The sequence below is a fragment of the Fusarium graminearum genome, chromosome 1 (genome assembly GCF_000240135.3).
Source record: "Fusarium graminearum PH-1 chromosome 1, whole genome shotgun sequence".
NCBI lineage: Eukaryota > Fungi > Ascomycota > Sordariomycetes > Hypocreales > Nectriaceae > Fusarium > Fusarium graminearum.
This window is the reverse complement of record NC_026474.1, coordinates 7,064,194-7,091,718: the sequence shown is the minus strand read 5'-3', so window position 1 is coordinate 7,091,718 and position 27,525 is coordinate 7,064,194. Positions and strand designations below refer to the sequence as shown.

The window sequence follows — 27,525 nt, the reverse complement described above, 5'->3', positions numbered from 1 at the left end:
TCAGAGAATAGTAGCCACATGGGGTCGTGTCTTGCAAATCCTTCGATGTGCCATAGAAAGTGGCTGCTAGCGTAATCAAGAAAGGGATACTGTGCAGTAAGTTCTATTGGATTACAAATCAGTACGTCTCAAGGTTCCAGATTCCGTGGCCAAAGATTCATACCAGTATGATCCGTTTCAATCGAAGCACTTTCTAACATATCCTGCAACTTGAGGTAGATTAGACAAGCCTTGGTGATGGTTTGACGTCCCATCTCAATGATATCCTCAAAGTCACTCTGACTCTCGAGGTAGTCTTTGAATGATAAATGAATAAAGGCCATTGTGCCATCATCCTGAAGAGATATCAGATGCGGAACCTCTCGTTCTATCACTGCATTCAAATTTTGATAAGGCTCGAAATCGGTTGACTGATGTATAGGCCCCCTCGATCGACAGATACCCAGGATTGTCCCAATCTCAACTTCGGTCATGGGACGTGCAGATGCGGCCAAGATAGCGAAAATCTGTAATACATCTTCAAGAACAGAATCTTCGATCCTTTCTATCAGCTTGTCGTAGAATGTTACCATACTGGTACCCAGTGAGAGGACATCGTCTAATTTCTCGGTTATCGTCTTTTCATTCCAAAATAAACCTGTCTGGAAGTCTTCCCATGTGAGCACGGCCACAAGAAACATGCCATCTGCAGTATTTGAAATGGAGGTAACAATTCTCTGCTCTAGAGTCGGTGTGATAGATGCGTTGAAACTCTTGTTCTCGGTTTTCAAGTCATCAATGGAGCTTCGGAGATATCTCTCAATATCCCTCTCCATGTCAACATCACCTAGATGCAGTATTTCGAGTCCTTCAAGCTCGTTGCTACTTAATTCAGTACTTGGGCGACTTGAGATGAAGGCTTTCAGTGCAATATGCTGTCTGTGGAGGTTGGTGGCAATTTCGGACAAGCCAGCAAGCACAGCAGCAGCAACAGCGGCGCTAAGCTCTTCGATTGCATCAATGACAATAATGACACGACTCATAGTTTGCATGGAAAGAACCTGTTGCAAAGCTTCCCACATCTTTTTAGTTGACAGATCGAAAACTGTTCCCCCCAGTTTGCGGTTTTCTACGCGGTTACGTACAAGTATACCGCAACGTGGATTGAGCTGAATGAGCTGGTGCAACAGAGTTCGGAGTACTGTATCCACGGTATTCAAGACAGTATCCATATATGAGCAAAAGAGACTGACGACAAGATAACCAGAATCCGAGTCTCTGCTCAACCCGCAAGATTGAAGATGCTCTGCCACGCATCGTGTGAGAACACTCTTTCCAGATCCTGCGAGACCGGTGAGAAGAAGTAATGGGGACTCTGTGGACTCCAGCCATTTCACATACTTGGGATGGTTGAATATCCATTCGCAAGTGCCATTTTGTGATTGTCGAGGCCTCATTTGTGCCGCTTTGGGATCAAGGCAAAACAGAGCGTCAAGAAGTTCTCGATTGTCAGCCTCTATCGAGGTTACGCATCCTGAGCTATAATGTTAACAGTGTGCCTACGTAAGAAATCATACAATCACTGACCTTCCGCAAGTTGCTTTATAGAGGACCAGATTGGAAGGTACTGGTGAGGCTTTTTTGGTGAAACATGGGCAAGGCCTCGATGATTGGCAGTGACTGGAACAGCACGCTCGTTGGGGAGACCCAGAATTGCTGAGAATGGTTCTACCACCTAATTTTCACTGTTAGAGATTATACCATTATTTTGAGTTGTTGATTTTTACCATGCTTCGTCCCGTTGGTAACTGCTCGTAAAAAGACACAATGACGATAGACTTTAGAGGATATCTTGCGTGCTGAGAAACCGCTTCCAGTTCGGCGGACGATACCTGTAGTGTCTTTAATAGATCAGATCTCGCACCGGTCCCAAGCGTTGCGTTATTGATAAGTTTTGACAGCAGACGTGCATGGGATGCAACTCGAGAGCCTCTATGAGGACAGCCAAGAAATACAACACCGGAAACACTCTGAGCTAGGTGCTCGAGATCCTTGTTCAGTGTGACCTGGACGAGGAACTCCTTGAACACGACGCCGCCGAGGCTATGACAGATAAAGAGCAGAGGGCGGCAACGTTCTTGTGGGCTTTGGCGAAATATCTCCAGCCGATTAGCGAGATCAAGGGCGTAATCGCAGATCTGGGATCGAGATTTCCCGAAAAGTACAACTGAATCATATCCAAAGCTCATAATTCGCGCTTCGGGAACATGAAATGGTAAAGAGTCTCGCAGCCACAGATGCCGATCTTCTTTTTCCGTCCATGTTTTCAATGGATGGCCACCGAGACCATGTATCGCGACAATACTGTTTAGGAATCAGAACCAAGACAGCCTCGCGTAAAATACTCGATGTTCCGTCACTTACTCAACCAAGTATTTACTTTCGTCGTATGGTTCATCTGAATTAGGGTGGAGGATAAACAATCCGTGTCTTTCATGGTTCTCATTCTTAGTATTGGACTGAGCCATGTTGGTCTGGTATTGATGCAAACCAAGTTCGGATTCAGAATGCAGAAAAATATCAGCATGGCCAGTTCAGGTTGAGGCGGGGTTAGACACTGCACAGCCGAATATGCAATAATGCGTTGTTTCTTTTACAGCCTACCTTTACTCGTTCAGCCTGACAGGGCATAATCTCACACCTGAACATACCTACATTATTGGATCGAATGCGACCCAATGCAAAGAGCAGTCATTTTTTAAAAAGTAATTAAAAACATACAAAACACCAAATCCATGCAAAAGTGATGACAATCATAAACACAATACATCTTTCCTCGTGTCCATCACAAGATCAATAGGCTTCCCAACATAGCCGAGACAAACGCCATGCCTAGACTTGCAACAATCCTCAACCCATTGGATTGAGCAGCGTCTGAAGATGAGTTGTCGCCCGAGCTTGAATCCGCGCCGCTGTCTGTCTCTTCCGCATCACCGCTATCAGTACTTTGAGGTCGGAAAGGCTTGACAGCTCGTGTGCTACCGCTACGAGAAGTGCCAGTCTCCTCTGTGCCGTCGGTCTCTGAAGGGGAACCGGAGTCAGTGGCCAGCACTTCTTCATCGGTTGCTGTGGGTTTGGCTTTTCCGGAGCGATCAGCGCTTCCTTGACCGCGGCCGCAAGATCCGTCATCCGAGTCAGCACAGTTCTGAGAAGCTGCGCCAGTGTTCTCTGGTGCCGAGTTGCCAGCAGGTGAAGCACCAGGTTTAGAGTTATCGCCTGAATCGCTGCCACTACCACCTTCGTCGCCATTGCCATTTCCACCGTTATCGCCACCAGAGTTACCTCCATCACTACCCGCACCGCCTTCAGAACCGTTACCACTGCCAGGTGCATCACCTGCAGGCTTGCCAGCATCGCCGGGGTTCTCTTGAGGCTGAACAGCAGGAGGTGCCGGAGGTGCAGTGGTAGGAACTTGAAGCTTGCCATCCGACACCTGACTAACAGGAGGGGCAGTGATGACAGGAAGTTCCATGTCATCGCAAGGCGTCGTGCGAACTTGAACTTGTCCATCACCAATCTGGCACATGGGCACCGCAATAGTGGTAGGTACCTCCTTGGTTGTACCATCAGACACAACAGTCACAACAGTTGTTGCGACGACGCTGCTTCCGACAATCCTCTCCTTGGGCGCAGAATTGGAAGAACTTCCCTTGCCACAGGGCATGACGCCAAACTCGACAGGCTCACATTGTTCAGCCCAGTCGCGATCGTACAGGTTATAGAAGTCGCCTGACTTGCACTGCCAGAAGATGGCCGATGGACCAAGAGCAAGAGTGCCGTTGGAACAGACGGAAAAGCCAGAGGTGTAAATTGCGCCAGACTGAGCAGGCTTGTCGAACTGGAATTGGTAGCTATCAGAGATATAACCTGTGCGACCTTGGGCGTCTTTGAGGACTCCATCCTTGAGATTAAGGACAAGAACGCCCTCGCCGTTGCATGAACGCTTCTATTATTTGTCAGTAGATGAGATTTAATCGTTAGGGCCTGCTATCTCACCTCGCTAAGATCGCGCTTCATGTTGCTGGGTTTGAAGATCGTCACTTCGAACTGACCGCTGTATGATGTTGTGCATCCTTTAGGAGGACCATCTTTGGGGCTGATGTCTTCTGTAACTGCTTGGGGGACAGCGAAGGATGTGGCAACAAGAGCCAAGAAAGCCAGTGAACGTCTCATTTTGATGTGATGGAAAGTGTTATAGACGGATCAAACAGGAGTGAAGAGTTGAACCCCTTTGCTGTATGATTAGAAGGTTGTGGTGATGATGATCTTCCTCAATGGCGAGAGACGACCAGCTTGATATACATTGCGAGGGCCCTACCATTGTATTCTGGAACAGAATGCTAACCCCCCTTCGCCTAAAGGCACTTTACAAAGAATACTGCATTGTTCGCACGACGAGACACGTCAAGCCGTGTGGCTGGGAATATCTCCCCGGTCCAGAACTACACTCCAAACAATGTGATAATCACTGAAGTGGTTTTCAGGAGTCGCGCATTCCAGTCGGTTTGCTTTGTAGATGGTAACAATAGCTGGCAAGTACTCATTATGCAGGGAGAGACATTTTCCTCAGGACATCGTTCTCAAGTGTGGCTGGAACCACCCAGAGTAAAGCTGATGAAACGCACTAAATGATAGGAAAATGGACTGGACTGGAATTCTGTTATTCTCAGTTAGATCGCAGCGTGTTTGAGGGAGGTAATATGGGTTGAGAGGAATGGAGAGTACCCAATGTCTCACCTCGTGATGGGCGAATATCTTGAGGGATGGGTATCCTGACCTCCTTAACCACAGCCGAGGGAAAGAATTTTTCGATAATCGGGGCACTCATATCCATAGGAAGATCATTCAATTGTTCACAAACCGATGAGGGTGGATGATGCATTGAAGATGTATCTGTTCAATGATCCAAGCTACCTAGGTAGTCACATGTCAATAGAATGTGTTTTCACCGAATACATTCGACTGGAGCAACCGAGGGGATATAACATGATGTTCTGGTGAATGATCCAGTCAATTAATTGATGTTATAAAATACTGAATGTTAAAAAGTTTCGAACCGAAATGAAGTTGTCGCGATGGCCAGATCTACAGGGGCCATGCAAGGGAGTGGCGCTAAGACATTGTTGTCCTTTACAAGGGTCAAACGCGACTTCCCGCCATCTTACAGGGTAAGCGAGGAATGTGACGAACCGATACAAAGAAACCTTCAATTGGAATGAACACGACGATTTGGGTGACTAATATTGAGTGCCTGCATCAATTGAATGTTGGGAAATGGCTGATAAAAGTTTTGAATATGCGTATTTTGATGTGGCAACATAACTGAGCTGTACCCAGCCCTGGAAACAGTTCTGATGCACTTTGTTACTCAGCATATAATGATGGATCCCGTTGACCGTTGAAACACAACACCTATCGATATTGCACAACATAAAATCTTCATTATTCAAGACAATCGCTCGAGTATCTTTTCTAAAGTATCCATCAACAATGGCGGGTTTGTTTGATGAGGTGAATGACCTGTATCAAGCTCAACCACAGGCACACTCCGGCCTCCTTGTTTCTCAAGCCGAGCAACAAACATTCTCTGCGCAGCCTCCGGAACCAACACATCTTTCTTAGTGAGTATCCAACTCGAAGGAATAAGCTTGTGGAAACCGTCGTATGTTTGTTCGTCTCCAAACGCTCTTGCAGCTTGGTAGACATGGGAGGCGGCTTGAGCCAGTGGCAGTCCTTGCTCTTTCGTCAGTTCACTGTAAAAGCACATGGCCGTGTCTTCATCGCAGACGAGGTAATCGCCCTTAATTATTTACGTCAGCGCTTGCGTACGTGACTGCATGGTTTCAACCTACCTCTCGACGGGGATAGCGACCCGGATTCGCCTCATATAGTCCCCTTGTGCTTTTGCCCGGCGGTGCAAAGATGGAAGCCAGGAAGACCAGATAAGTGATCCCGCCTTTTAAACCAGCTTTCTCGCGCTCGAAGCGAGCCAGGCCGCGAGTAGCCTCGGTTCCAACCATGCCTCCATACGAATGCATAAGTAGCACAACATTTTTTCCCTGATCGATATACTTATTGAGGACTGATGTAGCTTCTTTCACGTCATCAGCCAATCCAGGTGCAGGATCGATAGTTTCTTCTCTCGACGATTTCAGACAGACGACTTCGACAGGGTATCCCTTGTCTTGGACTGATTGCTGGATGGTGCTCCAGAAGCGAGGGAGACTGAAGTTGCCGGGTACAATAACTACTGCAGGCTTCATGGCTGCGCATAAAGTGGCCATGATTGAAGTCATGGAAAAAAGATAAAAGAATGCTGCCAGGAAATGAGGGGAAAGGTTCATTTGTTAGTATGAACGAAGGATTCATGATGCGGCGCGGCTTACGTGGGATGCTAGCATTTACAATTCATTCAAGTACGTCTTTCTATAATGACCCCGTCTAAGGATAGCGCGATGTTTACATCTGCCACGGCCACGATTTCTTCGTAGTGGTTAGTTAGTATGGATATCACATACGCGACAAAAACAAAAAAAGATGTGGTAAAGGTGGGATTAAACCACCGAAGCTGGACGAACAGGGAATCGAACCCTGGACCACTCCCAATGAAGAACTCGGAGTCGAGAACATGCTAAGGGAGTATTATACCACTAAACCATTCGCCCGGAATTGCTTTGTGATTGGTTGAGATCTAACGTCGTTTTTGAGATATACAAAGGCATCAATTATTGTGCTTCTGACTGCCGCGATCTTCTGTAGTCAACACCTCATTTAAAAGACAATGTCTTTCACGATATCATCACGTCCTTACGATAAATGCCATATTTGTTTCATAAATAGGTCTCTTCGGTCGAATACCGATCATACTCCACACAACGCCGCCGCTTGTCATCAATCGTAAATAACCCAACTAATCCACGTCCTTCATGAGCTCACTGTCCTTGTCAAGCTTGGTCCATTTGTCCTTTCCATCCGGAATGTCAACTACTCTTGAAGTGTAAAAGATGTGGCATCTACTACAGTTAGTATCTATTTATAACTCAATTTCTGATGAGGACTCACTGGGGCTGGAAATTCTCGCGGAGCTGAGGAGTGTCAAGGTTCAACAGCGTGGGAAACAGAAGGACCATGTTTCGACCTTCGTCCATGATCCAACTTCCACACTCTGCGCAGCCCACCTTGCAGGGAAGGATGTGCTCGTTCTTGCCGGAAGAGGTCTTGTAGAAACGAAGATTCTTGACCCCGTTTTCGAAAGCTGAGACTGTTAGTACATGTATAAACCAGACCATAGTGCGGAGAGACAAACCAATATCGGTTTTCTTAAAGATGGCAGCCCATTGGAAAGGAGCACCTGTAATTGTCAGTTATAGACCAGAGGACTGGGTCAAATTGGATTACTCACCATGGATCTTCTTGCAGTCAATGCAATGACAGTACTTTGAAGCAAGTGGTTTATCACTGTTCAGCCAATATTGCACTCGACCGCAGTGGCACGACCCGTGAACCTTTTTCTCAAAGTTCTCTCGCTTCTCAGTAGCTTCATCGGGTCTCATGTATGGAGGCTGAGTTTCCCAATCATCGTGGTTGTCGTGGGAAAACTGATGTTGGTGGTTTTCCATGTGCTTCTTGTCATCGTCTTCAGAACCCATCTTGGCGAATTAGAGATGTAATGCTTTGCAGGATAATAAACAACCTTGATGTCTAGAGCATCGTATTAAAAAATGGAAAATAAATAATCTGGGGTCTTTGTAGTGTCGCGTGTCTACCCCTGATGGACGTGGCGCACGGTTGTCGTCATAGATATTATCAAAAATGACAGCTTCTCCATCGCGACTACGATATATGACCCTCATATATTCCCTCCCTGCGCTTTAGAATCACAATTCAATATGTCATTGATCATCTCGGCCCACTTCCATGGCTCGGAGCTTTCCTCCGTCCTCGCGTTGTAGTACTCCCAGCCCATGACGCCGCCAATACGTGGATATTTCATCACCAGCTCCCCGAGACACTTTCGCAGTTTTGCTTCTTTCACGTAGCCAGAGCAGTTGGACGGGTTGGTGACCAACCCGATCACCACTTTCTCCTGCGGCCATCCGCGCGCGATTATTCTGTCGTAGTCGTGTGGCTCGCTCATGTCGCCCCAGCCGCAGTAGAATTGCGTGTTGTACCATGCTATGCGCGACCCGAGACCCTTTTCGAGCTCTTCCATGTTAAAACCGCCCAGATTCTGTTCATTGCGCAACGCTGGTGCGACAGGCGCGAGAGTCACGAGGAAGGATTGGCCAAAGTCGGTTTTGAGATGATCGATCAGACGGATCACACCGCCGAGGGACATTGCTTCTTCAATGTCCAGGTCTAAACCATCGAAGCCAGCCCATTTGATCATCTTGCGCAGTGGTTGGTACCATTTGTGAAAGCCTTCAAGGGAGCCATCAAGTTTTGTGTACGACCCTTGAGCTGCACCGCCGAGCATGCCGAGGACTTTTATACCTGCTGCTTGAAGTTGTTTGACTTCATCCCAAAGAGGGATAAATTTGTCTGCGTCGTAGAGATCATCGTTGAGGGTGATACGCGTCGGCGTGTTGAGGTGAATAGCCGCGACGATGACGTGTGTGACGCCTACACTCGGGAGAATTGTGGGCTGTAACGAGATGTATCTCTCGTCTTTGTACTGAGTCTGATGATAGAAAACAATGCGCTTGTAAGGCTTTGCCTCTGAAACAGATTCACTTCCTTTGACGAGCATCTTGTCTTTGTTCTAATTGATGATGAATGTCGGAAAAGGCGGAGGTTGGCGGTGACAAGGATGATGGATCGGTGTAGTCTTTCTTAGTCACCAGCCTCGTCAACATTCCAGCGAAGGTGATCAGATAAAGTTTGAGTATTAGCAATACTATGTTGTAGATTTTGTCTATCTAAAGGAAATCCAGGTTTTCGCTTCAGGATACAATAAACTGATGACCTGAAGATCTATCTGGGCTTGCATAAATAATAGTCTAAATTGTTTTGGCCTCATATCAACGGCCTCAAGGCCCGCCTACACAAGGAAGATGAAGTAAATTTCCATGATTACTTCATAACCCTGAAAACAGGATATTCATCACCAACATCCAACGGAATAATGTTGGCGCTGGCATAAGAATCAATGTTCTCAGGCTCAAGAGCAGCAAATGCCAGACCAGCATTCTTCTGTCTGGTGCTGACAAGGAAACTGCCAGCTGGCAGCTTAATCTCCTTCTTCTTCGTCTCGGTTGTAATAGTCGCAAGCACAACACCTTCGTAGTAAGATCTACTGAGCTCAGAAGACGTGACGTTGAGAGCCTCAACGGTGCCGCTCCAAGGCTTATCGAGAGTCTTCACTTCAAGGCCAGAAATCTTAAGGCGCTCTGCAAGACTGGACCAAGCTACGGGAATGAGATAAGACTCAGGCCGAGATCGGGTAAGGTTCGCGGTTGTGGGTGTTGTAGAAGCGAACTGAACAGGGACTTTGACGACGGAGCCGTTGGTTGCGTCGATCATTTCAAACTCGCGAGTGCTGAACTTTGTGTAATCGGTGATCACAATGGGGTCATTAGACTTGATGAAATCCTTGATGCCTCCTTCGACTGTCGCGAACACTTTCTCTGCGTTTTTAGCAGCTGTCTCGATGATAGAGCTGGCCATGGTCAGACCAGCAGCGGTTCGGCGTTGGAATTCTTGATCAGCAAGGCCAATGCCTCGCATCTCAATCAGAAAAGTGATGCATTGAGTCGTGCCCATGGCATTGCGGCCAATCTTGACATCTGAACCAGCCTCGTAGAACCTGAACGACTTGTTAGGTGGGGATTTCGATAAGAGGAGAACATAACTTACTTGGGGACATAACCAGGTGTCGAGTTGGTTGAACCAGTCACATATGGCTCCCACCTCAAGCCAGCCTTGACCATATCCTCGCCAATGTTCTTAGCAAACAGCTTTTCCGAAATCTCACGAATGTTCTTGTTGATGTTCAAGTTCTTCGCAGCAGAGAAAAGACCATCCGCAGCCTGGACATAGTTGCCGTATCTCGAAGCGGCGCCATACTCGTGCATATCAATCGCAACATGGGGCGCAAATTCACTGAAGAATTTCTTGATGTCACGCGTCTGCTGACGAGCAAGCTTGACGTGATCACGGTTGGGATCAAGGCCGGAAGCGAGAATGCGTTGGAAATAGTAGTTGCCGTCGGGGTTGTACCGAGGCATGATGACGATGTCGACATCCTCGAGCATCTTGGCAGCCCACTTGGGGTCATTGTCAAACTTGCCGAGGAGAGCGAGCATGGACTCATCTCCAGCTGGTTCATTTCCATGGACACTGGCGTCGATAAAGATTCGCAGTTTGTTTGATTTGCGACGTCCTTTGGCTGTTGATAGCTTCACGTATGGAAATGAGCGGAACTCCTCGGATGTGAAGTTTGTTGTGTGATACGACATGTAATCATTATTGGAAGCGATTTTTTCCATGAACGATTCTGTTTTCATCAGTGAACTGCAATCTTCAATGGCACGTGGCGACATACCCATATCTTCATGTGATGTTGGTCCTTGAGTACCATTCTTGAACCCTGGCTGTCTATCCCCGAGGAAGGCGGGTGACAACAATTTAATGTCGACATCCTTGAAATTGGCAGCTATCAGCGGGGGATCCGGTCGAACAGGAACATGGTTGTATCCGTATTGAACTGCATTGACGGCAGATATGGCTGAGAAGCCCAGGAGGCAGGCTGCTTTTGTCAACATCTTGCTTGAACTTAGAGGAGTGGCTTCTTAAGGTTTACGAGTTGGAGGGAGAACTGCTTTTATAGCTACATCCACGAGATTCCTAAATAGGTAGTTCATAAACCGGCGGTCTCTATTTCTTACCTCCGCCCTGCATGTTTGCTTAATCTCAAGAGATCGTCCGCGTCGGTCTTTTGTTTAAGCATGATATTAAGCAAGAATTGGGCTCTTGGCATTGGGGAGAGTAGCTTGATGAGGAAGCTGGCAATACTAATATCAGTGGGGCGAAGTAACGTCGAGGTTGGTGAGCGGGGTTACAACACAGATATTGCACATTCAATGCCCAAACAATTGAAACATTGAAGGCATTGTGTTTATATTGAAAGGCCTCCTGCATAGCTATCCAATAGCAGTTTATTCTATAAGATGTTCCTGTTTCTGTGGTGTATTAATTGAAGTGTTGGTGAGCCTATCTCGGGTTGGCTGGAATGTGGAGAGAGTAGCCTCGGCATCTACAGTGATCGACAAGATAAGGCTTACCCGACAGTAACAATAGGTAAACAATGCGTCACGACAGAAAGGTTGGCCGATCAGAGCTTTAGGCTACAAGAATAAAGAACATAAAAATATGGTCTAATCAACATGAATTGACTCACTAATCTTATTTCTTATGCTTGCAGCTGCCGATGTATATGCTGTTTAGTAACTTGATGGTGTCCTTGTTTATGAACATGGGCCTAAACACCAACACCCGTCTTCACGGTCACATACCACCGTAAAGATAAATATTCCATAGCCGGCAAGGTCAAGGTAATTAAGTCTTGTCGAATGCCGTATAATGATTTACTTTCGATACTGATCAGTTGTCAGAGAACATCAAGTGTTTCATTGGCCAATACTGATCGTCTTGAAGGAATCTATACGTCTTGTTGAACCGCCGATAACCTTGACTATCCTCAACGCCAACACAGAGACAAACTATTCCAAATAGAGTAGGCCGATGGAGAAACTGGTCTCACAGAACTGTATTGCCTAAGTTTATCAATACCATATCCTAGACTCTCATGTAATTGGACGCCCCTTCTCACTCTGGCTTCCCGTTCTGGACGCATCGCTTGTACACATGATAACAAAGTGAGGAGGTTATAGATAGCACCTGATATGTTAACTTCATCCCCATCTTGTGTTCTCTTCATATCTTCTAATACAAATAATATCCAAAATGCGACTTCTGACTCGGCCATCATCGTGCGCAATTGCTAGAGGACTGTGCCGGAACAGCACGTTTCCTTGCTCTATCTCCCGTGCAAGCGTGTCAACGCTTCATGCCAAAATCAACAGCCCACCGCCAAGAATCGTCAGAAGTGAGGGTTGTTGGCTAGAAACACATCAAGGCCACAGGATTCTAGATGCATCTTCCGGTGCATCTGTTGTATCTATTGGACACAATGACTCACGAGTCAAGGAGGCCATCATCGCTCAATTGGATCAAGTAGCTTATTGCTACAATCCCTTCTTCACAACTGAAGCTGCTGAAAAGATATCGCGTTTTCTCACCGACTCTACAGATGGGCATATGTCCAAGGTGTTTGTCGTCAGCTCCGGTTAGTATTACCTTTATGAAGTCAGATGAGAATTTGTTGACCAGTGCGCTTAGGAACCGAGGCCGTGGAAGCAGCTTTAAAAATCGCCCGTCAATACTTCACCGAACTGCCGACACCACAGCCAAACCGAACCAAGTTCATCGCGCGGAAGCAATCTTACCATGGAAATACACTGGGTTCTCTATCAGTTGGAGGCCACAAAGCACGACGAGGCGTGTACGAGCCTGTCCTCGCTACGAATGTATCTCACGTATCTCCGTGTTATCCTTATCGAGAGATGAAAGAGGGTGAGACGGAAGAGCAATATGTTGAACGCCTCGCTAAAGAGCTGGATGATGAGTTTAAACGCGTGGGACCCGATACCGTGTGTGCGTTCATTGCAGAAACGGTCTCTGGAACGGTAAGTCAACATCTTGGACGAAGGAACACGACTAACAATTAAAGTCATTGGGTTGTGCTCCAGCTGTACCAGGATACTTCAAAGCGATGAGGGAAGTCTGCGATCGTCATGGCGCCCTTTTGATCATGGACGAAGTCATGTCTGGCATGGGCCGAACAGGCACGCTTCACGCCTGGGAACAAGAGGGCGTAGTCCCAGACCTTCAAACAGTTGCCAAAGGTCTCGGCGCCGGCTACATGCCAGTGGGCGCTTTGCTTGTCGGAAACAAGGTCGCCAACACTTTAGAACAAGGATCAGGTGCTTTCTCGCACAGTCAGACCTATCAAGGTCATCCTGTTGCGTGTGCAGCCGCGTTTTCTGTGCAAATGGCCATGAAAGAGGATAAAATGCTGCAGAATACTCAAGAGGTTGGGAAAGTCCTGGGTAAAAAGTTGAAGGAAAGACTTGCAGGGCACAAGAATGTGGGAGATGTCAGAGGAAGGGGACTCTTCTGGGGTGTAAGTTAATACATGGTATTTTGTGGATATTTTGCTAACGAGCATGAAGCTGGAGTTTGTCCGGGACAAAGATACAAAGGAGCCATTTCCTCTGGATGATCAAATCGCTGGAAAGTTGCACAAGGCTGGCTTGACTTCTGATCACGGTATCTCGCTTATACCGGCTACTGGAAACGTTGATGGCATGCAGGGTGACATGGTCATTGTCTCACCCCCGCTGACAGTCACGAAAGAAGAAGTTGATATGGTCGTGGACAGGATAGAAAAGGTGGTAACATCTGTACTCGGATCATAGGCATGCCCCGACTCATTTATCTCATGCTTGAACGAATCTCACATTATAAACGCCTGCGTCGGCCCACCCAACATACTCGTCCATCTAATGGAAGACTGTGACGCCCAAATTTCCTTTACTTGATCAATCGCCCGTAATAAATTCCAAGATCCAGTGGTATTATGCAAAGAGATCAACTTATCCAAAAAGAACTGTCGATGATCTGCTGTCGAACTCTCAGCAGCGACGATAAAGCACGGCCAGGCCAGGAGATGTCGTCCCACGATGTCAGCGTATGCGTCTACTTCGCCCAGGGCCTTCTTAAACTCCTCGATCATATGTGTAGTTTCTTCTGGTGGAGGGTTGAAAATGGCGCGCTGGACATAGATGTCGCAAGCGAGGGTGGTAAGGTTGGCAAGTTGGGACAGTAAATCTTTGAGTTCCGGATGGAAACGGTCGCACCATGTTATAAACTCGAGACATGCTCTTTGCTGTGCTTGGATGAAATGAACGCCATTTGTTTCGTTGAATAGTGATTCTCCGAAAAGGCAGACCCTGCGAAAATGTCAGATTTTGCTCACATTCTAAGGATTGCGATTGGCGTACCTGAGGATCTGCAATTGAAGAAAGGTTCTGAGATCAGTCCTCTTATCCTCTGACCTTGCGGCAAGAGCGTTAACTACAACTCTTAAAGACCCATATATAAGTCTAAAATTGTCGCTGCCACTAATCATCTCGCGAATATGTAACAGAAGCAAAGCTGTGAGAGCCGAGTCGTCGTCTTGTGGGGCACACTGATGAGATCGTGAAATAAGCTCTCGAACAAGACTCGTATACGCTGCAGGATCGAGTGATATTGAGGTGCCGTTCTGTAAAGAGAGATGTTGTTCAACGACGAGAAGAACGGCCTTTCGCACGAGAGGGTCTGTTTCTGCTCTTGGTAGGATAAGATCTCTGTAGCCGTTGAAGCCCATGTTGATGACTGCGATTAGTTGGGCTATATTGTTGGAGACTATAACACGTTAGAGTGTTGAGGAAATCGGGCCTGGCGAACATACAGTATCCAAGACAGAATCTAGATTTTGGATCAACGTGATCCAAGCCCCAGTGGATAGATATTGGTCTGTTATCTGGCACCACCAAATCTGTCGTTTCAGTGGTATCGTCTGCTATCTGATCTGTCGGAACTGAACTCTTGGCAATCCTTTCGTAGCCACTCTCTCTGAAAGGGTCATCCCTTTGATGTTTGTTGATTGCAGTTGTGGCGTCTTCTTGTTTTGATGATTGGGTCACTGGTATATCAACAACTGGAAAAGTCTTGCCGACAAACTTTCCCCGTGCAGCAATACCATCATTGAAGCGATATCGTAGGCCTAAGCCACTGCATTTGATGCCTTTGGTGACACACTTTACGCATTCTGGTTCTTGGCGGTCACAGTCTATGCGCCGACGCGAGCATTGATAACAGCCTACAAAAATGTCATTAAAAACCTTAACACAAACAACAGGAGCATATCTCACCTCTGACTTTGGGTCTCTTCTTGGTCTTGTCCGAGTTTGGGGATATGCTAGGGGCCATTGTTGCACGAGAAGTGGGTGGCGTTGTTGGTCTGCAAGCTGTGTAACCGAGAGGAGTTGGGCTTCATGCAGGAAGATTGAGCAGTTGAGTCCGCGTATCAGGAATCCGATAGACAAGGGGAAGATGATGAGAAGTTTGCCTATCTCGTCATCTTATCGCGACAAGGAAACGGAACCCGGCAATCTTATTCCATGTCGTCCGGCATCGCAAAGGCGGGGTTAACTAGTCCATGTTAGGAAACTCCACGAACTGTTGATAAGCGATTGCGGAGATCTTGTGCTGTCGCGGAGTTGCGTTCAAGGATACAAGGTCTTCGATCTCCTCATGGTAGATGTAGTATTCTGTAGTTTTCCACCGTTATTCTTAACATGATACATGGTAGACCAATTATCATCTTATGGGAACTTGTCTACCACCTCCCCAGCAGCATTTGGTGGCTCAAAGTAACAATAGCACACGTCCAGCATGGCATACACCCAAGTCACAATTCCAACCATCAATGTCGCGAGTTGATCCCTCTCGGTTAGCTGCATAGCTACATCCGGTACAACAGTCGTGCCAAAGTACATGATCAAACCGAATGCAACCGCCAGAACCGCCGCCCCAGGAAGAAGGCCCGACAAGATGCTGTGCAAAATCTCTCTCGTTTCAGCATTCCTTCCTTTTCTCAACGTCTGCACTAGTCGAGTCATAGAGAGAAATAATACCATGATTAGCAATGCGGTAAAGACCCAAGTCCCGATTAGCATCGCTTGACGAGATCCCTCCCAAAAGAACAAAGTCCATGCCATTCCCTGGTCGGCAAGACTGAAGCAAAATACGACGACAGATACAATAATGTAGAAAAGGGCCGCGTGCATAATAAGGTAAGGTGATCGAGTGCTTGCTAACTTGCTCTCGGATGATATGCCTGACTTTCTGAGACCAAAGAGTAAAACGTATAGAAACAACCCAGCCGTCCAAGATATCTTATACGGCCCGATAATGTCAATGACGCGCTGACCCAAGTCAAGAACGTCAGGTGGGATATTTTTCATATCCAACGGCGTGTCGCTGAAAGAATGAGGTCCCGAAATGGGAGAGTCGGGAAAGGCGAGGCAGTAAATCGCCAAAGCACGATCATCCTTTCCCATCATGCGCACCGACTGAAGAAGTAAGTCTGTTGCAGCGAACAAGGGGTACGCGAGAGCACCTAAAAGGTCGCTTGAAAAATTGGGCGTTAAATTGTTCACACAACAGAAGAACCAGTGCATAAGAACAGAGGCGAGTAGCAGATACCAGCAGTAAAGGGCACCTGGGCCGTATAGCCCTGTGGCATTGTTGTAAAATTCGGGATTGTAAGGGAATAGGATCCCCGTCTCTTGGTGGACGAGACCATCTGCGATTTGAAGCTCTGGGTGTGTGTAGTTGCAAAGTGAAGCCATCTCGTTCGAGGTTGTATAGGAAGTTGGCCCTGATCCATTGGTTATTGGGAGACATGACTTTAAATGTCCTGTGACCAACACGGAATATGTGCCTTGGAAATGCCTTGTTAAAACGCACCAATAGACAACCTTGCACTGGTTGGCGCCGTGGCTGTACGTCTTCCAGATATGCATCGAGCTGAAACATCAGGCTCCATCTTCAAATCATATTTAAGAATACCTTGCACAAATAAAGGCGGAGCGAATGAAATTATCAAGAGATTCTAAACTGATATACTCATTACCATAAAACGATCTGTTTAGTTCTACTTTCCCCAAGGATGCGGCTTAGCTTCGATGTACGTATTAGTCCCATAAGACTTTGCCGCCAATGCTCTGTGAGGATCTTCATCATGACTCTCCTGGCTTTGACTCCCAACCTTTGTCACCGTATCCAACGTCAATCCCACCTCGTCATCGCTACGCTGATTTTGGACAGCAGGTGTCTGGTCGCTCCTCTCACAGCAGGGTCTCATGGAGTTGAGTCGGACAAGAAGAGGCTTGAAAGTAGGTATACAAGCACATATCAATGCCGATGTAACCTCTGCAAGGCCCCAGAGTTGAGGTCGAACGATATCCCATGTTGTAGTCGACCACATATCAGCCCACCGTATCCTCACAATAGCCAAGGATATTGAGCTTCAGGGGTGTTAGTAAAAGACGCATCAGGGTTTTTTTGACGACTTACAAGCAGCCTAGCAGAAACACCCCGGATAAGGCGATCTTGTGTGGACGACGAAGATTTAGATTCCAGATAAAAGGTAAGGGCAAAACCGCCACAGCCAGGTCGGTAAATATGCTTATTCCAGCACATGCATATCCAAGTTCCAGTGCATGCTTCACGCATTTCCCTTTTACCGTTGGATCCCAAATTGTTGCCATGGGAATGCAGGTGAGGAAAAAGACCAGGATAACACAGATATTCCAGAGGACCAGAAAGACCATCGCGCCGATATAAATCCATCGCCAGTAAGACAGTGAGACGATTCTGTAGTAGAGTAGTACGAAAGACATTTTGGCCCAAAAAAGAGCTTGGCCATGGAAGAATATTGTGATGTATGCACACTGAACAAGTATCAGTCAGGTTCAAAAGGCTGATGTGATAGTTCGTATACCTTGTAGAAAGCAGGTATCTTGTCAACTGGTATCTGTCCCGTGGGATCACTGAGGCCGAGGGGTATTACTGTCATCATAAGCTTTTATTCGATCGATTCGCAAGTTTCGACGTACATGCAAGTATCCCGGAACCGAATATCGTTATGCATATCTGTAGACAACCCTGTTAGCACATAAAATCATGATGAATTGAAAGGACTTACCAAAGACATCATCGCGGCAAAATCATCCCACCCAAGCGATCGTATTGACCAACGACACCATATCCTCAAAACGAGCATCAGAAGCGACACAAGAACGGAAAAGACAACCACCACCAGAACCGCTATCAGGCGATCCCCAGTGGTCTCAGCCATCGAAGGAGGGCCGTTGCCTATCGATGTAGCCATGGTAAATATGGGCAGGATTATGAGACAAGTCTGAGCCTAAGATCAGGAAACTGGGACCAGGGAGTTAATATTGAATCAGTCTGGATGACTCGCGTCGCCAAGAGAAGCCACTATTCTGGCTTTGACATGACTGGAATGTGTACTACGATGGAAACAGACTGGTCGACAGTCTGGATGAGATGGTCTTGCAGCAATGCAGGAACAAATCATTCTTGGCCGAGCCCTGCAGTGACTTCTTTCAGAGGAGAATTTTGAATATCCGCTGAACCCAGATATCTAGGTCAGCGTAATGGATGGGATGCTGAAAGTGCTTAACAAGCGCATAACATCATAAAAGTGTAGCGAGTAGGTGATCAGTTGCGTCGAGCCCATTATCTTTTATCGCTCTTATGCCATCAGTCTGTGATATTCTCTAATGATATAACGGAACCACAGTTGCCAGATTGACGGCATCTCTGTCGACATAAGAGGAAGTCTTTTCCAGACCTCTCTCTGTGTACCCGATTTGCCTTCAACTCTATCGTAAACTAACAAGTGTCAAACAGTTTTGGCATGACGGAGAAAGCTTACCATGCACGGGCCTGAGTCAATACCAGACTATTCCATTCTATCATGGCCAACGAACTTTGTCATGGAGCTCTGGCTGGACTCAACGGAAAGGAATATTGCCGGAAACGAGGATCGCCAATCATTTCTTGCCGGGATGAGTGAACTAGGTCTAGGAGATTTCTAAGATACTGACGATCTAGCCACGTTGCTCGGCGCGCTGCGGAACTTTGTCTCTGGCCGCTTTTGGCAAGAAACTTGGCTTTGGCGTTTTACACTACTCCTGAGAGCGTTTACCTTGGTTTGAGATATGCAAGTGGAAACGTACTCAAATGTTAATAATCCAACATTGCCCTTGTCGTTTGATATATGGCATTAACCTAACGGGATACCGACTTGATAGATTGGCTGACCGAGGTTGCCCATGTTTCAGCTGTCAGTCAAATGATGATGGTGGCTGATGTTCTCGCCTTGTCTCATTGGCTGCATCTCTAAACGCGAAATACGAGCATAAACGATGTGACACTCCAGGCATCCTTTATTTCAACCTTGATGATTGGTCGAAATAGAACTCTTCATATTCTTGCAATGACTATATATCAACGGATTGTCCTAATGCCACGAGGTTTATCAAATTTCAATGACAAACAACTTCAAGACAATAGCAACTACTCTCAAGCTAAACACCCGGTCTCCATTCCATGATGACCAGACGATTGAAAATAATAGAATCGAACTTTACACTTTGGATGCAAACCCAAAAGAGAATGAGATAACCGCATTCAACACCATCTCACCGACAAACATCGTACCGCTACGAAAGCTGAAGCAGTGGCCTCGTGGAGTACTATGTCCTGCTTGCAGAGAAATATCCATCACAAGAGTTGAGCGCAAGATCTGCGGCGGCACACAGTGAGTTCACCAAACTCCATACGATGTTGATACTGACTATATCTCAGCGCCATGGCAGCGTTAATGTTTGCGTGCACAATCGTCGGCGGCCCTCTGGCATATGTCGGAAAACAATGGAAGAATGCAGAGCATTACTGCTGCAGATGTGACCGGAGACTAGTCACTTGGCACTTTAGCTCTGGCACAGAGATCCATGTATGGTAGATGCAGTTCGATTTAGTTCAGATTTACACACGGGCATCAAACAGAGACTTGCAATATTGTTGTTCAAAATTGGTATATTCTATTATTTCTATTTTTCGCTTAACAATCAATAAGCCGCCAACTCCTCAAACTTCCCAAACACGCCATATTTTGTTTTATGCGTAACGAATATTTTACTCCTTGACAAGAACAGCTCTGTATCGGACCTTACCGTCCTTGAGGTCGTGCAGAGCCTTCTCAATACCCTCCTCGTTGAGGGAGTACTTCATGGTAGTAGGAGTGATGTTCTTTCTGGCGACAAACTCAAGGAGCTTGCGGACGCTGTCGCGAGAACCGACAAGAGATCCCTGGATGCGGATACCCTTGAGAGAGAGCTCAGTCAGGGGAACGGGAGTGGCCTCGAGAGCAGCGGTGAGAGGGTAGATGGAGCCGTCGTAGTCGACGATGGAGGCAAGACTATCATTTGTTAGTTTTGGTTCTAAGAAATCAATTGAAGAGGATACATACCCGCTGTAGTCGATGTTGGCACTGCCGCAGAGAAGGAGGTGCTTGACGGGCTTGAGACCCTCGGGAGCCTTGTCACCAGACTTGTAAACGTGGAACTCGGAAGCACCGTAGTCCATAGCCTCCTGTCGCTTGGACTCGGAGCTGGAGAAGACAACAACGTGGTTGCCCATGGCGGCGGCCAGCTTGATAGCGAGATGGCCAAGTCCACCAATACCAACGATGCCTACTGACTCAAGAGGTCGGAGACCGTACTGGGTAAGACATGTCCAGACAGTAGATCCAGCGCAGAGCCTTTTTAACAGTTAGTAAATTGTTATTCGCGTCTCATGATGAAAAGACTTACAGAGGAGCAGCATCAGCGGAATCGTAACCCTCGGGAATAGGGCAAACAGTCTTGGAATCCCAAACAGCTCCGTAGGAGAAAGAGCCGTTGTTGAAATCAGAGAAGCCGTAAATCTGGCGGTCACGGCAGTACTGGTCGCGGTCGGTGCAGCAGTTGTCGCAGTGGCCGCAGATCTGGTGAGTGTAGCCGAATCCGACTCTGTCGCCGTTCTTGACGTTTGTGACGGCGGAACCAACAGCCTTGACGATACCGACACCCTCGTGACCCAGGACAACGCCGCTGGTCATGTAGAGCTTATCAGTACCGCAAACACCAGAGTGTGTTGTCTCGATAAAGACCTCGTGGTTCTCGAGCTCGCGCTCGACGTTGTCGGCGACGATCTTGCCCTCTGGGGTACCGCGGAAGACCTTGAAAGAGACCATTTTTGATATGTGATTATGTATATGAGTAAGAGGTCGAGTATGAGAGTAAAGATAAAGATGAAGCAAATTTGTTCCAAGAGGTGAAAAACTGCGGGAAATGGTTTATATAGAGAAGTCGGTAGATTGTTACATGGTGTCAACGGGGCAGTCTGCCCGATTTAGATGACTCGTATGCATGGGTAATGAGTCGATCTATGAAACGTAAACCCCTGACCCTGGAGGTTAATGGGGACTGAAGAAACAGTCGAGGAGGGAGCGGAGAGTGTCGTGTTATTTTTACTTATGTATGATGACAGAGAGAGAGAGAGAGAGAGTTAGACTGCGGTGGTTGAAACACCCGGTCTCTAGTTTATGTCTAGTATGTCCATATTCAGTGGTTGATCTTAATATCCCGTACGCTACAGTCGTCCTTCCCCATCAAACAATTGAGAAATAACCGTTTGATCTCTAGTTTTCGAACGGTTTCGGTGGGTTCAGGTCGTCTCTCCATGGCTTGTCCGGGGTCTAAAAGTGGTTCTCTGTCGATGGATCCAAAACTTGGTCCTCGGTCCGGACATCATTGTCCAATCAGATCCATATCGCTTGTACGGCACTCTTCCAGAATCCCTGGTAGAATAAACGGTGACAGGCAAAAAGTCAAGCAATTTTATTGATCGACAGGGCTAATGATATCACATCTCCAATTGTCCCGTCCCGTTTCTTTTTCATGCCGTCGCCGACACCGATTACTTATAACTTCTCGGAAACATTTATAACTTGTACCGAATGAACAAGGGGGAAAACGTGGCGACGTTGCATTGAATATCAACGTTCAATTTGGCCATGCCTGAAACCTTGGCGAGTAGTGTCTCCTTAGGCTCGGCCCATTTTCGCTCTATCAGTTAGCCCCCGAGAAAGCTTTGAGCATATTTATCTCTGAGTTGACAACGGCGTTGATAAGGCTACGCTATCACATGCGTATTCTAACAAATGGTATGTTAGTTTATATGCTGGCGTCATTATTTATCAACCGTCAGTTACAGCCTCACTTTAAATGCGGGTTTTGTGGTCCTTCTTGTACGTTTTTGGTACCGACATCTCAATTGGGATAGCAGAATCTCCAAAGCCTGGCCTTGATAGAACACAGAAAAGACTGGTTCAATTTTCCCATCTTTTATGCTTTCTCCATGGTGGGTCTTTTCGGTGGAAGGAATACACAATGATCTCATCCCGAAACTTTATACCCCAACCTGGTTTGGAGGTTTGGAGCTGCCTACAAGACAAACCATGGAGCATAACCCAAGGCCATGAGAGTAAAAAGCATTGCGTCAGTTCATGTGACTCGAAATCTATTCTGTGATCGTGGAGCCTCCCAAGAGCTTTTGTTTATTCAGCTGAAAAATGGTATGCTCATCGCTATCCTTCTTACCTAAGTTAGTAGACAGTTATCTAGCGTAGCAGAAAGGTTGGCCTCGTTAGTGCTATTATAGGCATGAAAATAAACAGCCTAAAGACTATAGACTAAGTTACAAAAGCTGACCTAAGGATTTTGTCTCTTATGCTTCCAGCGACCAATTCTTCTGGCACCTTGAGAACGGGTGAGTTAGTACGTAGGTGGGTAGATACCTGCGCGTGTTGGTTTTTTTTTTTTTAAAAAAAAAAAAAAAAAAGATATGCCCAGATGACAATTTAAGGCTGTCGGCTGGATATCAAAGGAACATACAACATGTCAGAATTGAATTCCCATACAGGTACTGCTAGTAGCCTATTAACAGCCTTATTTTACAACTTGAATATGTTGAAAAACCTCCCCAACTCGCGTAGGTACCTACCCAGATGGCACAAATCGATATCAGCACTGATGGAAGCTCCTGCCTTAGTACCTACCTAGTCTAAGTGGCATAGGCTGACCTAAGTACTAATTCCATCTCTTTGGATGCTTCCAAAGCCAATTCATTCAACATTCTCTCAATTTTTTTGGACCGTCATCACGAATATCTATGTCTTATTACTCAGGACATCGCTCGGGCTCCGAAGCAGAGCTGACGGCCCTTGTTCATTCCTTCCCCGGGCGACTAAAGGAAAAGCGAGCGGACGGCAATTGGATCTATATGTGTTTCCTACAGAGCGTGCCTCCATCATACGAATGGTTTTGCATCAACCCGACGTGTGCCGTCCCGAAGGAGGCGCATAGTAGCAAGTATTATTGCATCACCATCCGGCCACCAATGTTTGGCCCCTCACACTGCGTACCAAGTATGTAGAAACCCCACGTATCGAGGCTTGGACAGCTAACTAGATCAGATTACTTTCACGTGCCTTGCTTCGTAAAGCTTGCCGCCCTGACTTATCTGCCAAACCTTCATCGGCTGTGGCCACTCAACCGGCTCACATATTCCCGAGCAGACATGCAACTGACCGAGGCAACAAGGGAAGTGTTCCTCGACATCGGCGCGGAGCAACTTTTGCAAGAACTGAAGTGGAGGTACTACAGTCTGTGCCAGCTCGGTGAGGAAAGAGACACGGGGTTTATGCGGCCCCATGAAGTCTTTCAACGATTTCTGCCTGGTATCATGTACGATCAAGACATAACAACTCAGGGATTGTCTACTGCAACAGATCGAAAGATTGCAGGGCACCAATCTAAAAATGCCGATCACGATCGTTGGAATATCGTCGACCACTACCTCCCTGATATCAGCTTTGACAGCGACCTTAAGTTTGGAGCTATCTTTGAGCGCTGGGAAGAATATGCGGTAAGTCTCTTCTCTTCCTCAGTCCTTAGGGTTGCGTGCATAAGAGATAAATTCTTTAGAGAATTTTATGCTACTTAGGCTAGGCTTTTAGGCTAACGAGTGACTAGAGTAACCGCCGCACCTCTTTATTGTATCATCCACCGGACTCTCCTGACGACAATTATATCAATTGGACTCGTGTGAACAGGGCATACCACCCGGAGGCACCCCTACCTTTGGGAATGATAGAGTGGTCTCGTACAGAGTCGATCCGACGAGATGAGGAACAAGCACAGCAAGAAGCAAAGCAACAAGCACAGACAATTGTTTTAGATTAGGCTTATTTGTACTTTAGGGAAAGCGTCGTAGGGCGAATTACAAGTTGAAGCTGACTTTCTTGACATAAGTAAGGCAAATCCAGAAGGTAGTTCTAACCACTTCATTAATATCACTAACCTTGCTGCCCGGATTCGGCTAATCAAGATCATATTGAACACTTTAATGTAACAGAAATCATTATTGTCATTCATATGCCACGCCGTCTACAGCGTGAGCATTGTAATATCCACCACATCCAATGTTAAGCATCAAACTAAATCGGGTATAGACAAGACGCAACATCGCCCAACTGGCGATCATAAAACTTCCAAAGACAAATGTTTGTTCTAACATGAAACAATTCCCGTAATAAACGCCAATGCCTGTTTTAAAAGGACAAAACTTTCACAGTATCATAATGAGATTAGTGCTGCTTGAGCTCAGCGGCTGCCACAGCCGCGTCGACAGCTTCTTGAAGATCGAGATGGAAGTAAGGTCGGTTGAGACCACCAACGGAAACGAGGCGGGTACTGGTGGGATCTCTTGGTAGCTTCTCCATAGATGCGCTGTTGACAGAGCCTTCGATAGCCTCGATGTCCTGGCGCATGGGGGCGTTCTTAACCTTCTCATCGAGAGCAGCGGCAGTAGCGGCGCTATCGTCACCACCGAGGTCAGCGATAGAGAAGATAGCCTTCCAGTGGCCGGCAGCTTCATTTCCAGTGCGGGGGGTACGGAAGCCAAAGCCAGCAGCGGCGAGAGCACGCTTCGTCCATCGGTTCTCAATGTTGGCAAAGTGCCAGTCAACAACTTCAGGAGCAGCAAACTTGTCAAGCTGGTTTCGGACATCAATCAATGCCTGGATAGAGGTGACATCGACGTTGTTAACACTGGAGAAGTCAAGGATAACAGACTTAAGAATAGGTCGCTCATCGTTCTCGACAGTCTTGATGTGGCGGGGTTCACGGTCGTTCCAGGGACGGTCACCAAGCTTACCCAACAGCGCGGGGTTGGTTCGTCGGCATTCGGCAAAGATTGTCTCGGTAAGGTGGTTGAGGTAGTGAGAAGCATTGGGGTAGTTGAAGCCCTCGGCGAATCGGTAGATGAAGACACCGGGATAGGGAGTACGAACGATGACCTTGGGGTTGGATCCGTTGCCGTGGTCAAGGGGAAGAAAGCCAGCTCGGAGGGAACCCTCGCCCTCGTCGACGGAACCAGGGCTGGCAGTACCATCGCTAACATTGGCCTTCATGGTTCGGACACGAACGACACCCATGAAGCGACCGCGGGTCTTGAAGAGACGGAAGACAACAACAGCAGCGGACATGGCAATTGTGGTGTAGATTCCGTTCTCAATGGAGCTGAAGATGGTTACGATAACACCAGCGAAGAAGATGATGACCTCGATTGGGGAGACACGCCAAAACTGGTAGACGACCTTGGGAGGGGTAATGACATCTCCGACAGCGTGAATGATGACACCAGCAAGACCGGCGTTGGGGATGTAGAAGAAAACGGCGGTCAGGGCATAAAGAGCGAGCAAGACAACGATGGCAGTAATAACACCAGCGAAGGGAGTGCGGACACCAGCCTTTGACTTGATGGCAGTTCGAGAGAAGGATCCAGTGGCGGGATAGGCACCCAGGAAGGGGCCGAGAAGGTTGCTAACACCAATGGCGACGAGTTCCTGAGAAGGGTCGATGACATAGTTGTTGACGCGGCCGAAAGACTTGGAGATGGAGATGTGCTCAATCAAGACAACGATAACGGCAGCGGGAAGCTCAGAAACGAAGGACTTGATGATGGAACTGTTGATCTGGGGAACAGCAGCATGAGTGAAGCCTGGGTCGGGTTAGCAAAAGGCAATGAATGAGTAGCGATCACTAGTACTTACCACTGGGAACATCGCCGACAATGCTGATGCGAGGCTTTTCACGGTGCTTGATGTTAATTCCGGCGCTGATGCCGACGTAAAGCAAGATGACAAAGGCGGTTCGGAGGGTGGAGATGAAGAAGTACAACTTGGCGCGGTGAGGCTGCTTCTTAGCCATGGTACCACAAAAGATACGAATAGCGTATAGCAGGACCAAGGCGGAAAGACCAATGGCGGCATCGAGCTTGGAACCACCCAGGTTCTTGAGGGTGTCAATGATGACCATGTAGGTAGGCTGGCGCGTGTTGACTCCCTTGATGCCCATGAGCTTGGGGACTTGTCCAGCAATAATGTTGACTCCGGAACCGGTCATGAAAGCGCAGATTGAAGGCAGAGGGATAAATTCGACGAGCCAGCCAAGTCGAGCGAGACCGAGGAAGGTGACAATGGAACCGACGATAACAGCCAGAGCGGAGGCAATTACGTGACCGGGGACATCAGGAAGAGAGTCGGCGGCTTGCAGGACAATGTTACCTGTGACTTGAGACATGACAGCAACAGGCTAGAATGAATTATTAGCATGGTTCGGTGTGGAGAGACGAGGATACATACACCAATGGTGATATCCTTGGATGTAGCAAAGAACCAATAGATCAAGACACCCATAAATGATGAGTACAACCCATATTCGACGGGGAGCTGAGCCAGTTGGGCATAAGCCATAGATTGGGGGACCACAACAGCACCAACAGTGATTCCTGTGCGGGGAGCTGGTGTCAGCAGAGATGTCCATGTGACAAACAAGACGGGGAGTTACTTACCAGCAACCATGTCACCAAGGAACCAGATCAGGTTGTATTTGCCCACCCATGATAGGAAAGGGAAAAGGTTGTAAAAGTATTCGCCGACTTGTTGAATAGAAGGAGTAATTTCTCTGAGAAACTCTCCAACTGTTGGTTCCTCCTCGATATACAGGTCGGCATTCGTGATTGAGGGCGCTCTCTCTTCAGGTTCGGTGTGATCGGCGCCAATGAATTTTTCCAAGACCGTCTTGGCGGAGTGTTTGCCTTGTTGCGACATGTTGGGCGAGGATGTGATTGTGTGGGAAGAAAGAAAGACAACGCTGGAAAGAATAAAGGAAGACAAAGAGCTAGATAAAAGAAGAATTGATAAAGGGAGGAGGAGGAGGAGGAGGCATGCAAGAACGGGGAGATCAAAAAGACAGAACGTGGGTATTTGAGTCTTGCAGAGTGGTCGACCACTGAAAACGGGGTCTTGGAGTGTAGGCCAGGGCAGGCGATAGCGGACCGTTCGGGTTGTCGCTCGGTGCGTCGGGGTATGCTGCAGCGCTAGCAAGACTTTCTCCTAGTTGGGGCAAGTAGTCGAGGTAGGTATGACGACTCGGATGCTTGGTACGGAGTAAATTTGAGGTAAAAACTCGAACAGATCGACTCGATCTTATGGGGAGTTTGGTCTTGCCCCGGTTTTTGGGTAAGAATTGGGGAATGCGACGTAAAGTAGGTGAGGTGAGGTGAGGTGAGGAGAGATTGGGAAACGAGAGGCGACGATGCGAGTATAAATTTAAG

General features: G+C 47.3%; 13 protein-coding genes and 1 non-coding gene across 14 annotated transcripts; 3 read left to right on the top strand and 11 right to left on the bottom strand.

Annotated features, from left to right (window-relative positions):
- Positions 1 to 2,824: 2,824 nt before the first annotated feature.
- Positions 2,825 to 4,212, bottom strand: FGSG_02173 (uncharacterized protein; the record flags this gene model as incomplete). The annotated part of the gene is made up of 2 exons (XM_011319756.1): positions 2,825 to 3,985; positions 4,036 to 4,212. 2 exons carry the CDS (start codon positions 4,210 to 4,212, stop codon positions 2,825 to 2,827), a joined length of 1,338 nt encoding a protein of 445 aa, XP_011318058.1.
- Positions 4,213 to 5,485: 1,273 nt separating this feature from the next.
- FGSG_02172 (uncharacterized protein) lies at positions 5,486 to 6,323 on the bottom strand (the record flags this gene model as incomplete). The annotated part of the gene is made up of 2 exons (XM_011319755.1): positions 5,486 to 5,839; positions 5,892 to 6,323. The coding sequence occupies 2 exons, from the start codon at positions 6,321 to 6,323 to the stop codon at positions 5,486 to 5,488; spliced, it is 786 nt and encodes a 261-aa protein (XP_011318057.1).
- A 285-nt stretch (positions 6,324 to 6,608) lies between these two features.
- On the bottom strand, positions 6,609 to 6,704 carry FGSG_20547. The gene has a single exon. It is a non-coding gene; the product is annotated as a tRNA-Ala (tRNA).
- Positions 6,705 to 6,949: 245 nt separating this feature from the next.
- FGSG_02171 (uncharacterized protein) lies at positions 6,950 to 7,688 on the bottom strand (the record flags this gene model as incomplete). Its single annotated transcript, XM_011319754.1, has 4 exons — positions 6,950 to 7,052; positions 7,102 to 7,300; positions 7,346 to 7,390; positions 7,442 to 7,688. 4 exons carry the CDS (start codon positions 7,686 to 7,688, stop codon positions 6,950 to 6,952), a joined length of 594 nt encoding a protein of 197 aa, XP_011318056.1.
- Positions 7,689 to 7,888: 200 nt separating this feature from the next.
- FGSG_02170 (uncharacterized protein) lies at positions 7,889 to 8,788 on the bottom strand (the record flags this gene model as incomplete). The annotated part of the gene is made up of 1 exon (XM_011319753.1): positions 7,889 to 8,788. One exon carries the CDS (start codon positions 8,786 to 8,788, stop codon positions 7,889 to 7,891), a length of 900 nt encoding a protein of 299 aa, XP_011318055.1.
- A 323-nt stretch (positions 8,789 to 9,111) lies between these two features.
- Positions 9,112 to 10,802, bottom strand: FGSG_02169 (uncharacterized protein; the record flags this gene model as incomplete). The annotated part of the gene is made up of 3 exons (XM_011319752.1): positions 9,112 to 9,844; positions 9,895 to 10,534; positions 10,583 to 10,802. 3 exons carry the CDS (start codon positions 10,800 to 10,802, stop codon positions 9,112 to 9,114), a joined length of 1,593 nt encoding a protein of 530 aa, XP_011318054.1.
- Positions 10,803 to 12,003: 1,201 nt separating this feature from the next.
- On the top strand, positions 12,004 to 13,577 carry FGSG_02168 (uncharacterized protein; the record flags this gene model as incomplete). The annotated part of the gene is made up of 4 exons (XM_011319751.1): positions 12,004 to 12,385; positions 12,439 to 12,785; positions 12,830 to 13,282; positions 13,332 to 13,577. 4 exons carry the CDS (start codon positions 12,004 to 12,006, stop codon positions 13,575 to 13,577), a joined length of 1,428 nt encoding a protein of 475 aa, XP_011318053.1.
- A 563-nt stretch (positions 13,578 to 14,140) lies between these two features.
- Positions 14,141 to 15,135, bottom strand: FGSG_02167 (uncharacterized protein; the record flags this gene model as incomplete). The annotated part of the gene is made up of 3 exons (XM_011319750.1): positions 14,141 to 14,568; positions 14,615 to 15,025; positions 15,078 to 15,135. 3 exons carry the CDS (start codon positions 15,133 to 15,135, stop codon positions 14,141 to 14,143), a joined length of 897 nt encoding a protein of 298 aa, XP_011318052.1.
- Positions 15,136 to 15,530: 395 nt separating this feature from the next.
- FGSG_12080 (uncharacterized protein) lies at positions 15,531 to 16,559 on the bottom strand (the record flags this gene model as incomplete). The annotated part of the gene is made up of 1 exon (XM_011319749.1): positions 15,531 to 16,559. The coding sequence occupies one exon, from the start codon at positions 16,557 to 16,559 to the stop codon at positions 15,531 to 15,533; it is 1,029 nt and encodes a 342-aa protein (XP_011318051.1).
- A 305-nt stretch (positions 16,560 to 16,864) lies between these two features.
- Positions 16,865 to 18,103, bottom strand: FGSG_12079 (uncharacterized protein; the record flags this gene model as incomplete). The annotated part of the gene is made up of 5 exons (XM_011319748.1): positions 16,865 to 17,098; positions 17,287 to 17,586; positions 17,714 to 17,781; positions 17,829 to 17,865; positions 17,918 to 18,103. 5 exons carry the CDS (start codon positions 18,101 to 18,103, stop codon positions 16,865 to 16,867), a joined length of 825 nt encoding a protein of 274 aa, XP_011318050.1.
- A 1,186-nt stretch (positions 18,104 to 19,289) lies between these two features.
- On the top strand, positions 19,290 to 19,765 carry FGSG_12078 (uncharacterized protein; the record flags this gene model as incomplete). Its single annotated transcript, XM_011319747.1, has 2 exons — positions 19,290 to 19,561; positions 19,609 to 19,765. The coding sequence occupies 2 exons, from the start codon at positions 19,290 to 19,292 to the stop codon at positions 19,763 to 19,765; spliced, it is 429 nt and encodes a 142-aa protein (XP_011318049.1).
- Positions 19,766 to 19,938: 173 nt separating this feature from the next.
- Positions 19,939 to 21,037, bottom strand: FGSG_02165 (uncharacterized protein; the record flags this gene model as incomplete). The annotated part of the gene is made up of 3 exons (XM_011319746.1): positions 19,939 to 20,221; positions 20,273 to 20,563; positions 20,616 to 21,037. The coding sequence occupies 3 exons, from the start codon at positions 21,035 to 21,037 to the stop codon at positions 19,939 to 19,941; spliced, it is 996 nt and encodes a 331-aa protein (XP_011318048.1).
- Positions 21,038 to 22,742: 1,705 nt separating this feature from the next.
- FGSG_02164 (uncharacterized protein) lies at positions 22,743 to 24,089 on the top strand (the record flags this gene model as incomplete). The annotated part of the gene is made up of 4 exons (XM_011319745.1): positions 22,743 to 22,836; positions 23,033 to 23,272; positions 23,321 to 23,772; positions 23,880 to 24,089. The coding sequence occupies 4 exons, from the start codon at positions 22,743 to 22,745 to the stop codon at positions 24,087 to 24,089; spliced, it is 996 nt and encodes a 331-aa protein (XP_011318047.1).
- A 404-nt stretch (positions 24,090 to 24,493) lies between these two features.
- On the bottom strand, positions 24,494 to 27,019 carry FGSG_02163 (uncharacterized protein; the record flags this gene model as incomplete). The annotated part of the gene is made up of 4 exons (XM_011319744.1): positions 24,494 to 25,908; positions 25,961 to 26,501; positions 26,552 to 26,709; positions 26,761 to 27,019. 4 exons carry the CDS (start codon positions 27,017 to 27,019, stop codon positions 24,494 to 24,496), a joined length of 2,373 nt encoding a protein of 790 aa, XP_011318046.1.
- Between the last annotated feature and the right edge of the window lie 506 nt (positions 27,020 to 27,525).